Source organism: Anoplophora glabripennis, unplaced genomic scaffold (genome assembly GCF_000390285.2).
Source record: "Anoplophora glabripennis isolate ALB-LARVAE unplaced genomic scaffold, Agla_2.0 scaffold131, whole genome shotgun sequence".
Lineage (NCBI taxonomy): Eukaryota > Metazoa > Arthropoda > Insecta > Coleoptera > Cerambycidae > Anoplophora > Anoplophora glabripennis.
In genome coordinates this window covers 1,033,498-1,047,347 of record NW_019416249.1, presented here as the reverse complement: position 1 = coordinate 1,047,347, position 13,850 = coordinate 1,033,498, and the positions used below count along the sequence as shown (strand labels likewise).

Here is a 13,850-nt window from a genome sequence, read left to right as displayed (position 1 = left end):
CTCATGAAAAGTCGAAATAGATCATCTTATTTTTTTACTTGTGGAAATTTTCAAATTCAGATGCCAACATATGATAGATCTTCATTTCCTTTGCAAAAAAGGTACTCTTTATTTCTTTGGAGAAAAACGGTTTTAAGCAATTCATTAAATTACCTTAATAAAATTAAAAAAAATTTTTTGAATGGCTAAAATGGGTACATTATGAATTTTGATATGTCATCATATCATTATACATTGTAACAAACAACGTGAAAAGTGCTTAGAAAAGTTTGTTATGGACGTCCCAAGCAAGGGAGAGGGGGATTCGGGTAAAATTTGTTCCAAATTTTTTACATGTTGCTATATTCAAATTTAAACAGTAAAATTAGTAAAATTTGATTGATCTGAGTTTTCTATGAAAAAATGGTGATGCTGTTTCATAATTTTCCTTCAACCCGTTTGGAAAATATTAACAAAAAAAAATAATTTTTTTGAGGCCCCATTTAGGGGGCGTAGCTCCCTTAGGAAGCATTTCTAGGCCCAAGTTTATTTGAAAAAATATTCTTATTTTTGTCAATATAATCAAGTGGTAAATTATTGGGAACCAATTATGAGACACCCTGTATAGTTTAGTTTGTACATTAGTAAATATTATTTGTGAATATGCACACAATAACTATTCTATTTTTTTTTACTATACGAACTCGGGAAATCTTAAACAGCCCATGAAAAACGTTTCAATATTTTTTATGTATGAAGACATCTTTGATGTAGGTATTATTCTTTTTAAGCGGATTTTCCATTTTTACTGAAGAACAGTGTTCATTATTAACACATTTGAAGAGCAATATTTTTTTCTATATCTCTAAGGTTAAAGCTTACATTTCTAAGAGAAAAAATTCAACCTTTTTTAAGTCAGGAAAACTGGATTCTACACGAATTATTTTTTGTAACTATGTATAAATATGACTCATAAATATCCGAACATTTATATCGAATTTGGTGGGAATACTTCAACTGTTGTAGAAAAAATAAAAAAAAATCGTTATCAAGAAATCATCCTCGAGTTGTTATATATTTTGTAACATTAGACTCTAGATTATATTCACTCAATGTAAAGATTGTTCCATACTGGATATGCGAATATTTTTGTGTTGTTTGATACCTACATATGTATATAAACTTGAAAAGTACTCAGCATAAATAAATTCCTATTATATTAAAACAAATGAAGGCAAAAAAATTAATAGAACCTCGTAATGAAAAAAGACCCCTTTTTCTTTCTAACTTATGACCTGCAGATCTTAGATATGTTGCAATTTTTACTTATTCAAATCTAAAAAATTATTGTTTTGACTGATATGGCTATAAATACAACAATACATTTTGTAAAACAGAAAACAATATTTAAAAAACTATATATTTATTTAAAAAGTCATCACATAATTAAATAGATCAGTCAAAATATGTATTTGCAGGAAATAGCTGGACAAATAATGTTTACTGCTTTCTTCTTGCTAGAAATGGTCTGATGAATAGTGGTATTCTATATTTCCTGCAAAAAAATTAATTTTATATTATTGCTAAATTCAATCTGCCTAATTAGTAATAATCCTATGTCTACGGGAAATAATGTTAGGTTTAAGATAAAAAGCATGCACATTGTATTAAATTTCACATTCTCAAAGAAAATATAAAACAATTACGGGTCTATGAATACCAAATAATTTATCCACCTCTTTCCCTTACAAATCACCTAGGGTTATTGGTATGACGGATGAAGATATTATTATATTACATTATTTACAGAAATATATTCTTTACCTTTTAATGTTTTCATGCCTTGCGGTGTTATTCTGAACCTTCTGGGGAGAGTCACCACCACTTTCCGTCACCAAGCTCGGCGGCAAGGCGGTAGTAGTGCTGCTACTGGGTCTCTCGGGACTCACCACCAGCAAGTTTTCCGGCTTGAGCGGCTTCTGGGAACCCAAAAGTTCTTCCAGGTCGGAGTAGTCACCGTCTAGTAGCCCGGGTTCTAGCAGGGACACAGCCGAGAGCACAGCCTCCGGTGCCGCCCAGACGACTACCACGCCGTTGACGTCCACCTTGATGTTCTCAGTGCCGTTCTGGCGCTGGTCGTAGACTTCGTCGAATTTGGAAAAGTCGTAGACAGCGTTTTGTTGCGGGTGTTCCGTAGGTGCGCAGATCGCACATATGATGTTCGTTATGGTCAAAGTTAGTAGTTGGCGGTACATTTTTGGTGGTTGACTGGTATGTTTTCGGTGTGGAAGGCACACTGGCAGTGGGTCGAGCTTGGACGTGCTATAGGCGGGTTTGGAAGGAGAAGGTCCCGTTGGACGATGGGTCGATCAGATGGGGACTTGTTTTGCGTGAAACTGGAACGGTGATGCCTCCTGTTGAGGTTGACATAGAGATTTTTGTACAGGGTGGCTAATAATAAATCTGAAAGAGGATCGATTTCGATGCATAAATACTTACTGTTAACGAAGAACGTCACCGTTTACTGTTTCTCATAAAGATGTCGATATGAATGCTATTCTGCTGAAACTTTTGTACGATTGAATTCTTTTTGTAATTAACATGATTTAAAATAATATAACTAGGTACCCTAGAAAACTACATAAGTCTTATCATCATTTAAACTCTAGTTTCTTTTCATCTGAATTTGACAATCCTAATTTTGCATATGTATACTTCTATGGGCTTTTATACTGCAGTCGAATTAGATCATAAAACCTGAAAAAATTGTTAGTAGGTAGACATTTTATTGCACTTTATGACGGGGAAGTTTATGTAGAATCATACTATCAAAAAAGAAGTGAGGTTAAGTTGGCAAATTACAAATAAATGGCAAATTTACTTGTTTTTTTTCACTTTTTTTTTACTGTCCACGAAAACCTAGACGACCTATAGGAATATTAGTTATTTTATGTTGTAGGGCAATTAAATTACCTACAATTTAATGTACCTAGACTCATTTTTTAATAATTTGTTAACTGTACAACGCGGAAATATCAGTTTTCGAAAATTGCATATCATCGCATTTTTTTGCAAAAAGCGATTGATTTTGAAGAAATATATGGCAGAGACGGGCAATCCAATGACCAAGGTGTGTGCCAAACGCCAATTCAATTGACCGTCATATTATTGCTCCAGAATTTGTTAATTACTTTCGTTTAAGTTTTTGCAACAAATTGTTTAATTACAAAACGTTAATTTTAAAAGTTAATATCGTATCCAAAGAAACGTATCTATCGAAAAAAAAAAAAAAATCAAAAAGTTGAAATTAAATTGCCCTTTACAAATAACAAAGTAGCACGTGTAAAACAACGTTATAAACAAATTGTCCCAGGATCAGGCAAAAGCCGCTCGGGAATTCACTCTTTTTGTATTAAATGGAGCTTATTTTCCGGACCGGAATTTTAGAGACAATTTAAAGAAAGGGTTAAACTTTTACTTCTAAAAAGTTTTACATTGATAGTGTGATAGTAAACGCGCTAGCAGCACTAAAAGTTAACTTTAATGAACGGCTGTATGCGGGGGAAGGAGCGCCAGGCCGGCGCATGCGCGTCGGTACCGCCCTCGTCGCGCGCGAGATTTTTTAACCGAATTTGGAATGTTCAAGTCAAGTAAGGAGCGATATTCATAATTTCTACTGCAAATATTTGAAAGTGTTACAAAATAATATTAAAGCAAATATGAAGCATTTTCATCAATTTAGAGAGAAACAATTCTACACCTAATCTTGTAAAGTTATGATGAAAATGAATAATCCATCGTTTCGAAGTAGTAAATGCGTATTTGTTTCTGCTTATACTCTAAATAGAACTGTCATCTATCTCATTTCTCGTATCAAATGAATCTTATTTAAATATTTTTGCAGAAGTAAACGTATTAAATTATTTAGATAAATTGTAGCAAAAATTCATTAACAGACCTGGAATATATTTAGTATCACGGTCTGATCAATTTCTGACTTCATTTGATGTACCTCAAGGCTCAATACTTGGGCCAGTGTTAGTTTGTATTAATTATAAATGATATCACTATTGATATCACTGCTGACGATATGAAATTATATTATTCAGTTAATAACAATTTTCACTAAATCACTTGTCAAATCACTCCATAGTAATTTATATGAACGTTGGGAAAGGTAATGAATTATCTTTCAGTAAGAAAAAAGTTCCCATTTCCTTTGATTATAAAATAAATTATTATTTTAAATACTAGGATAGTTTTTAAAATTTTGATAATATTGTTGTGTTTGCATACAGAATCTTCGGTATTGTTATCCGAAATTTAGTGGGTTTTGAAGAGACTCAAGTCCCAAATTTATTNTAAATATATATATATATATCCTTTGTCAATTCCAAACTTGATTAAGCTCCAGTCATTTGGAACCCTACTTTACGTAGATTAGACATACCTAACTATATACACTTAATAATTGGATTTTCACAACAGAAAATGTTAAATAAATTTTCAGTCATAAAGTCTTTTATTGGTAAAATCCGCAACAACTTTTTTCTCTAGTGTTTTTCTCCAAAATTAGTTCATAATATTCTAGATACTCCTAATATTTTAAATATACCAAATTTTCAAGTTTATATGTGCTAAATTTGATATCCCTAATTTTAATGATTTTTATTTACATTTACTAGTGCCATGGATAACATTTTTTTTAATAATCACCCATACATTTTATTTGTTAAACATCTCTGTTAACAACTTAATACAAGGTGATTCAAAACTTATCCAAAACAAAATATTTGAATGTGCAGGGGATTCTTACAAATACAATTTTATAAAAAATCAAAAAGGGCGGTTCAAAAATGCTTTAAAAATACACTTCTGCACGGCACTGTAAACTGGTCCACTTTATAAAACCTGACCTATAAAGCATGCACGGCCATGGGCGTAGCTACAACTTTTGGTTAGGGCCTGCAAGTTGTATGGAGACCTCTCTAAAAAAAAGGTCACCGCTCGCAATCAGCGACTTACCAATATCAAATTTGAACAGGTTTTTATTTGATTATAAAAAAGGCCCTACCAATATAACAAAGATAAGATGATAAAATATAAACGAACAAAAAATTGAAAGAATTTCTTTCCCAATGAAAGAAATAAATTAAATTTTATAACACCTATTTTATATCAGCAAATTCAATTGCTTTTGCCACTATTATTAATCAATAAAATTAATTTGTGGTTTTAATTAATAAAATAATTTGAAATAGGTACCTAATGTTACAACTATTCAAAATTTTCCACCAACGTGTAAATAGGGTTACCATTCGTCCGGATAAAGCCGGACATGTCCTATTTTTTAAAAAAATTTAATTGTCCTGCCGGATTTCCCCTCTGTCCGGCTTTCTAAAAATAGTATCGATAAAAATTGCTGCACCTGACACTTACTTGAAAATTTTTAATATTTTAATCAAGATTAACATGATTAGTTTTCAATCATGATATAATTTATAGTTATACCATGGTTTTCAATCAAAATCACAATCTTAACAATGCTATTATCCTTGGATACTCAACAATAACATTCGGCGGCTACGGAGTGAATGTAAGGATGCCCACAACATATTTTATGAAGTTTTTGTTCCATTTGTTAACGCAATATATGCAAAATGCAATGTTTTTTAAGTTCACTTGTGTTTACAAGTATCTTTTATTTTCCTAATAAAGTAAAATAAAATGTTCAAAAAATGTCCTACTTTTTCATTGAAAGTCATCCTTTTTTGTTACAATTGTCATACTTTACATGTTTCACATCTGATAACCCTACGTGTAAACACATTTGGACCTGTTTTACCCTATATATTTCACTGCAATTAAAGGTATTAAAATCGTATTTCCTTAAATTGTACTTGTGAATGTAATATATTCAATGTACTTTGTATTTTTTATTGTATTAGTTTTTCTTTAGTTTTTTGTTATTTTTTTTTCAACTTGGTATTTGTATACCGTGGTGCTAGAAAAATGTTGTTAACATCCCCCAACAATCCAACAATTTTTTAATATACAGGGTGGTTCATTGGTGTGGCATTACTCCAACAATATCTTTACAAATAAAGTAAGGATGGGAGGAAGTTGTTAGTTCCTAACGAATTATTGTGTTCTGTTTGATGAAGAAACCAAAATATTTAATGCTATGATAAACAAAGGTCAGCTAACTATTCCGAGTCTGTGAAACATTCATTATTATATATACGGCGTTTTCTATTAATACAGCAATTTTCCGAATTTTAAACAACTTCAATTTCGAGTTATTTGATTTAATAATTTCATAATTCGTAAAAATGAAATCATTTTAAATAGAAGGAAGCTTCCGAAAATGTTGAAATTGGCGCACCTTGTAGAGTTTGAATTTCCAGTCTCCACCTACACACTGCGGTTAACTGGATAGATTTACCAAAGCTTCATTAAATAATAAAGAATCAAATGTTTTAAGAATTAAATATGTCTCCACATTATCCTCAAGTGGACGTTTTTTGCGAACGTCTCTTAGTTTTTACCGCTATATTAATATCCGGTGGCTTCTTACAAGAATCGAACTCGTTTTGTTGAGAAATAAAAAAAAGATCGACACCGATCTGACGATCGAAGCCGTGGAACAGTTATATGAACTTAGGGAGTGGAAAAAATAGGCACAGTTTGCAAAACGGCGATGAATATACAAACAGCTGACCCTCGGTGACCAGGTCTTTTGTTCAAAGAGAAAACTGTAATTTGATCTGTATTTATTTAGATTGAGTCAATTAAAATCATATGGGACTGAAGTACCATCACATTTAAAATAACAGTTAACTGCCGAAGAAGTAACTGTAACTCTAAGTGGTGTGTCACGTGGATGATTAAAAATATATAAAAATGTTTTTCATTAATGAAATCAATTAACACAATGTAAATAAGTTGATTTTGATTACTTTAACATTAATCTTATGCTGTGCTATAAATTGTGCACGGTATGTTTAAGCCTTGCACACCTATTTTCAAAATCACTGAAAGAAATTGCATCTAGAAAAATGTCCCTTAAAAGTAAATCAAATTTAATCTCACCAAAAAAGGTTATATCCCATGAAAGAAAAAAAAATCTTTGCAATTCAATCAAATCTTACTTTTTATGTCATTATATTCAAGTAATTTTGCACAATTTTGCACACCGCAACGAAAAAAGACATAGCTTATAGGTATAGGCGCAAAATTCTGTAAAAATATGCAAATAAAATACACATAATAAATTAGGTTTTTCATGGGTTATAACTTCGATTGATGAGGTTTACAAAATTTGAAAATAGGTCTGCAAAATTGTACAAAATTATCCGAACAAAATAACGTATACAAAATTAGAAATGGTTAAATTCAGGTAGGATTTTTTTCAAATATCGCATTCTACGGATAATTTGTAAGATAGAATTGTTTGTATGGAAATCATAGTGTCGATTGAATACCTGTCCCTACAATTGCTATACAACATAATTTGAAGAATGAAAAAATACCAGTATAAGTTAAATTTTATGTAAATTCTTAGAAAAAAATAGTCAGTCGGCTCTATTGTTTATTTATTAGCGAAACTAGGACAGTTAATTATTCTTTCGTGTATTGCAAAAAGGACAATTTTTTTTACTAATTTGAGTGCCCATGATGGATCTGTACTCCAACTGATTCCGGTACATCTTCAGGAACACTTGGTACTTCTTATTGTGGAAATCCACAACAGCTTTGTTCGGCTCGACCACCTTACCTGCGCCTCCCATAGATTGAATAGCCGTGGTCATATCCTTGAAGTGACCTGCTGCACAGGCACCTAAAATAGCAGCGCCCAGAAGTACGGATTCTACTTCATCGGGACATACCACCGGAAGGTTACAGACGTCCGCTTGTGCTTCCGTGAAGATGGGATTCTTGCTCAAACCTCCACAGATGAGGGTAGATTTGATTTCCGTATAGTTAGATTCTCTTAGGGATTCTAGAATGTGACGCGTGCCATACTGAAATAATGTCAATTTAGAATTCTTCATTGATAATGTCTAAGTAAAGTTGGAATCGTATTGGGCTGAGACAAATTGGAAACTACTTAAGTATTTTATATTTTTGTTCTCTCACCGCTGTCGACAAAGATTAACACGTAATGAGAGAAGAAAAACTTAAAATAAGTCTTTGAATGATTTATTTTGTATATTTATTTACGTTGCTATTCAAATTTTTTCTTACCGACAATGCTTGTATTGCCGCCAGATAGATTAGAGCTAAATTTTCTTCATCCTGGGCCAAAGTCAATCCAGAGATCTGAAATACACGTGTAACCAATCAGCTTGATCTAAAGATTTTGAAATAAAAAAAACAACTGTTTACTAATACTAAATCTAGAAAATTTACCATTCCTTTCAACGATGGGTCAGCTATTGGTGATCTGTTGCCATGAAAGTCAGGCCACACGTGTAGATCTTTGGTGAGGAAGGCGACAGACTCTAAGTTCTCCTTTTTGGCTAGATTGTGCAATAAATTGCTCAGGTACTGCTGTATGTGTCTACAAAATATGTTTTCCTTATATTATTCCTTAATAAAATGCAGTTACTTACAAATCTCCTAACTTCTTTCTGATTTCTGGAGTGGCAGGATGCGATTCGATGATGTGATCTATCAGTTTCCCGGTTGCGCTTTGCCCCCCTTCGTTCAACCACATTCCTGGCACCATCGCATTCTTGTAAGGCCCCCAAATGCCTGGAGTAAAGATGGCTTCCTTTGACACCGCCATGTGGCAAGTGGAAGTGCCGCAAATCAAACCTTTAAATAGAAGGAGTCACAATCACGTCAATTATTATTGAAAATTGTGTAAGAGTTATCCGTCTTACTCAGTCTTGTATGAAACGCAGGATCAACGTTGTTGACTCTGCACCCAATCAACCCCAGACCTCCTGCGTGAGCGTCGATCATTGACGTGCCAACTGGAGTGCCAGCTAAAAGGCCTGTCTCTTGAGCGATAATTGGCGACAAGCCTTTACCTACTGGAGAGCCTGGTGGGAGGACAACTGTACCGATTTTCCTCCAATTGTTTTCTGCTAGATCTTCCAAACCTACTTGTTTGAAGTAACTCTCGTTCCATTTTTCTGTGCCTTCCACGGACATCTCGTAGGTCCATTTGCAAACCAAGGAGCATGATGACCTAAAAATAAGAAGCATAAGATGCTGATTTGCGAGGCAGTTGTCAAAAGTTAATCCATTTTTAAGCAGAACATTTAATCCTCTGGCCGGTATCTGTATTTGCTCTATGTACCTACTCTACATAGTTGTAAATTTCAAGCAGTTCTAAGCGAACGCCTCGGCTAAAATAATTTTCATTTTTGGGAATTTTATTGACCTCTGTCTGTCCCATGCTCTGCTGATTTATCTATATTATTGTTATTCTTTAGATGACCCTGTACCCTTTAACCCCTTGATATAAATTAGTGCAATTAGCAAGTCAGCCCGGAAATTGTTTAAGCAGTATTCTGTAAGAATATTTAAGTACCTGCTGTCACAGTTTGTGGCCTTCCAAGTCAAGAAGTCTGGAAGATCAAAGAATAAACCTGCTTTGTCCCAACACTGCTTCTTCAGGTTCCTCTTAAGCCAAAGTAGTTTTGGAGTTTCCATTTCCGGCGATATTTTCCCACCCACATATTTCAAGACTGGATGGTTTAATCTGTTGATTTCTTCGGCTTCTTTCACTGCCCTGTGGTCCAACCAGAGAATGACGTTTTGGTTATTGTCCCCTAAAGAGAAAATGAGTATAATAAGCTAAAAATCAAATGGGATAAATACCTGATGGGCTGACGCTCAGTGGTTTTCCTTCTGTATCAAAGCAAGCTAAGGAACAAGTGGCGTCGAAGCCTACTCCTTTGATTTTTTCCGGTTTTACGCCTGTTATCACAGCCTACAAAAAACGATAAATAGATATTTTAAATCATTATTCTTAATTTGATATAAACATAAACAAACGTAGTACCTAGAGGTAGTAAAACAATGTGTATTGTTATCATTATTGAGATAGTGGAAAATTTTAAATATAGCTGTGTAGAGATAAGCGATTATTTCTATCAAGTGCCAAATTTAATTTAGCAGGTTTCATTTATCTTAATCCAACGTAGGATAAAAAATCATTATCATCTCAGTAACGTAGAAATATGAATTTTGATTAAATTAATATTTTTGCGTTATGAAATGATAATTCATTTATAATTAAATTAGTTTATATCATAGATTTAAGAAGATAAAGATAAGACGTATATTACTACGCTATAGTTGTTTTGCAAGTTTAATTTGTTTTAAAATAATAATTCCCCACCATATGCAGGAAACAACAAAACAACCTTTACGCAGAAAAATTGCAACCTTTTTTTTCTCCTCTATCTCCTCAAACATCTTTGCTTAATATGTTGAAGAAACATGTTGTAGACAGCTTCACTTTGAGTCTTAGTAGTCAGAAGCACTGTAACCTACTAAAATTATCGTCTTGTAGAATGGTAATTACAGGGTCAATTGCAATTATTATAGGTATTATGAATTAATCTTCTGATATTAAACAGCGGTTACCTAGATCCAAAAAGTATAATGAGAATGAGTATTTTAATATTACAAAGTTTGGTAGATTTTTGTTTTTACCTATATATGTATAATTTTTTAATAGTTTTGCATTCTTTTTCATATATCGTCGTATTTTATTAGTCTTATTTTTTTAGAGTTTTTAATATCGATTTTTCGAAATGATAACAACTAATTTGGTAAAAGATTTGGGAGTCACACTTATCTGGGCTTTAAGAGTTCCCACATTGGTGATACGCCACTGTGTAGGTATCAATTTATAATCTTGACCACTACTACATATCTCTACGTTACCTTTATGCTGCGCACGACAGCATTCCAAATATCCTCCGTCGATTGCTCGTAGAAATCCGGTTGCACATTCCACGTTTTGGTACTTTCAACGGCCGAACTGACGATTTTCCCGAATTCCGTTACCAAAGCGGCCCTAACACTGCCCGTACCCACGTCCACACCTACGAAGTACACCACGTTGTCCATCGTGGATAGTCCAATTCAGTTTGATGAGGCGGACGACGAAGTGGGGAATTGGACTGCTCCAAGTCAGCGAAAACATTTGAAAAAATCGTATAAGTTATTGTGGCAATAGAACTTATCGTTGCGGTTGTAATTATTGTTTACTATTAGAAACAGTGGCGTGCGAATTTGTTTTTCCGTGGATCAAAGCGTATTCTATTATTTTGAAGGTTTAATTTAAAAAACGCGGTGAACTATACAGGCTGTTTGTAAATAAGTGCGAAATATTTTAAGGGGTGGTTGTCGAAGTTATTTTGTGAAAAAAGGTTTATACAAACGTAGGTCGAAATATGCTTCATTTCCGAGATACAGAGTGTTTAAATTTAAATTTTTTATTTAGTTTTAGGTATTAATCATGTCAAAGAATTTTAAAGATATGGACTCGAAATTTGAAGGTTGTATTTTATTTAGAAATATTGACAGAAACCTACTAGATAATGTATCAATAGAAATTAAAAATACACAACTTGCAGTAAAATATGTTTTATTTTTTCCTCAAAAAACGGTGCATCCTACGAATAAAAATGAAGAGGCCAATTTCATTCAGAATTGATGGCGGATTTCTAAAAAAATATCAAAAATGGGAAAAAGTCAATGGCGTACGATTTTTTTTATTAAAAAAATGTTGTGGTATTTTCGCACAAACGTCACTGGTGCAAGTAGAAATATTCGGATCATCCCAAAAAATGCACATTTATTCCTCCAAACCGTTTTTGAAATTTCGAGTCAATATCTTTAAAACTCTGAAATAATTAACAAAAATAAATAAAAAATTAAAATTTAAACACTGTATCTCGAAAACGAGGCATTTTCGACCTACGTTTATAGGCCAGTCATTATAGCTTTTTTTCGGGAAAAAAATACTATTAGAAGTTTTTCTGCGGAATATTGTTCGGAAATGTATTATAAATAAAATATCAAAAAATCAACTCGAGACTAGTTGGGAAACTTTGTTAAAACAATGGTCAAAATTATGGAAAAGTGGTTTTTTGACTCGCGTAAAAAAACTGTTATTCATAGAGAAAAAAGGTTTATACAAAAAAGGTAGGTATTAAGTAAATCTGTAAAATAAGACAAGTCCGATTAAATTCCGATAATTTGTTTATGCGCAAGAGCTCAAAAATGGTCGAAATTGTCCGCTTTTTTCAATTGCTAATAATTAATGCAATTTTCATCGCAGACACTTGTAATTCAGGATTTTTGAAGCTTTTTGCACCCTTAATAAGTGGTAAAAATTTCAGCCCAAAAACTTCATTAGCTTGGCGTTGGCGGAATTTGTTATCTAAGAAGATGCTATTTTCAATTCATTTTTCCCAAGCTCACAGGCGTTGTAGGGTTTCGATCATTAGTTGTTTTTGTACCTAAATAGTTGTATTGACATATGCATTTACTGATAATTTAATTTTTCAAATTTAATTTGTTTAAAAATGACTGAAAAAATGTTAATATTTATTACATCGTTAAGCGCGCATGCTAAGCCTCGCCTTCCCCACTCGTTCGCTAGACCAAGTAATAGAACGCATCGCCGCTATCTTCTTTTTCGAAATTAAATAGTTGAATTCACCTTAATGTTAATGTAGGACATGAAAATATAGCTCTTAATGTATACTCTCTCCAAATTTCGGCTCTTAATATTAATAATTAAGGTCACTGCGATTAAATAAATAAAAAAAATTATCTCAGCTTCTAATCAACTTACAACAACGATTTTTTTTTAAATTCGAAGAAAACTAAAGTAAAGAGGTTACTATTTTATTTTATAATAATTACCTATCTTAACAATTTAATAAATATTAACATTTTTTCAGTCAATTTTAAACAAATTAAATTTGAAAAACTAAATTCTCAGTAAATGCATATGTCAATACAACTATTTAGGTACAAAAACAACTAATGATCGAAACTCTACAACGCCTGTGAGCTTGGGAAAAATGAATTGAAAATAGCATCTTCTTAGATAACAAATTCCGCCAACGCCAAACCAATGAAGCTTTCGGGCTGAAATTTGTATCACTTATTAAGGGTGTAAAAAGCCTCAAGAATCCTAAATTACAAGTGTCTATGATGAAAATTGCATTAATTATTAGCAATTGAAAAAAAAACGGTCATTTTCGACCATTTTTGAGCTCTTGCGCATAAACAAATTATCCGAATTTAATCGGACTTGTCTCATTTTAAAGGTTTATTTAATACCTACCTTTTTTGTATAAACTTGTTTTCGCTATGAATAATAGTTTTTTTACGCGAGTTAAAAAACCACTTTTCCATAACTTTGACCATTGTTTAAATAAAGTTTCCCAACTGGTCTCGAGTTGATTTTTTGATATTTTATTTATAACACATTTCCGAACAATATTTCGCAGAAAAACTTCTAATAGTATTTTTTTCCCGAAACAGGCTGTTTCATGTCTATAATGACTGGACTATTATATGAACTTTTTCCACAAAATAACTTCGGCAACCATACCATAAAATATTTCACACTTATTTAGAAACACCCTGTATAAAGGACAATCTCAGAATAATAAAGCATTTAAGTGGATTTAACAATAATTTTAGTTGACATGGAAAATTCATCATACCTGGGTTGTATTTCCGATTCATTCTTTTTACTTATACATTTTAAAATATTTTTCCCGAAAACTGTCATAAAATGTTGACAAATATATTATATTTTAAAAATATATAAAACAAACAAGTCGTTCATGACAAAGTTTTCGCTTTGGTTACTATGAGACCGA

The 13,850-nt window shown here is 32.5% G+C and overlaps 2 protein-coding genes across 2 annotated transcripts; both read right to left on the bottom strand.

Moving 5' to 3' along the window:
- Window positions 1-1,394: 1,394 nt before the first annotated feature.
- LOC108904567 lies at window positions 1,395-2,534 on the bottom strand. Its single transcript, XM_018707176.1, has 2 exons — window positions 1,804-2,534; window positions 1,395-1,534 (listed from the first exon to the last, which is right to left on the bottom strand). Exons 1-2 carry the CDS (start codon window positions 2,232-2,234, stop codon window positions 1,480-1,482), a joined length of 486 nt encoding a protein of 161 aa, XP_018562692.1. The 5' UTR covers window positions 2,235-2,534; the 3' UTR covers window positions 1,395-1,479.
- Window positions 2,535-7,556: 5,022 nt separating this feature from the next.
- LOC108904560 (FGGY carbohydrate kinase domain-containing protein) lies at window positions 7,557-11,156 on the bottom strand. Its single transcript, XM_018707169.1, has 8 exons — window positions 10,888-11,156; window positions 9,814-9,925; window positions 9,524-9,764; window positions 8,868-9,178; window positions 8,595-8,799; window positions 8,392-8,542; window positions 8,227-8,301; window positions 7,557-8,003 (listed from the first exon to the last, which is right to left on the bottom strand). The coding sequence occupies exons 1-8, from the start codon at window positions 11,071-11,073 to the stop codon at window positions 7,596-7,598; spliced, it is 1,689 nt and encodes a 562-aa protein (XP_018562685.1). The 5' UTR covers window positions 11,074-11,156; the 3' UTR covers window positions 7,557-7,595.
- Between the last annotated feature and the right edge of the window lie 2,694 nt (window positions 11,157-13,850).

What these genes read in the sequence shown, in the direction of transcription:
- LOC108904567 (XM_018707176.1), bottom strand. Translation starts at nt 2,234, where the DNA reads ATGTACCGCCAACTACTAACTTTGACCATAACGAACATCATATGTGCG. An exon ending in AGGCATGAAAACATTAAAAG is followed by an intron (nt 1,535 to 1,803) that starts GTAAAGAATATA and finishes ATTTTTTTGCAG; the next exon opens with GAAATATAGAATACCACTAT.
- LOC108904560 (XM_018707169.1), bottom strand. Translation starts at nt 11,073, where the DNA reads ATGGACAACGTGGTGTACTTCGTAGGTGTGGACGTGGGTACGGGCAGT. An exon ending in CTGTCGTGCGCAGCATAAAG is followed by an intron (nt 9,926 to 10,887) that starts GTAACGTAGAGA and finishes CGTTTTTTGTAG; the next exon opens with GCTGTGATAACAGGCGTAAA. An exon ending in TGCGTTTCATACAAGACTGA is followed by an intron (nt 8,800 to 8,867) that starts GTAAGACGGATA and finishes TTCTATTTAAAG; the next exon opens with GTTTGATTTGCGGCACTTCC.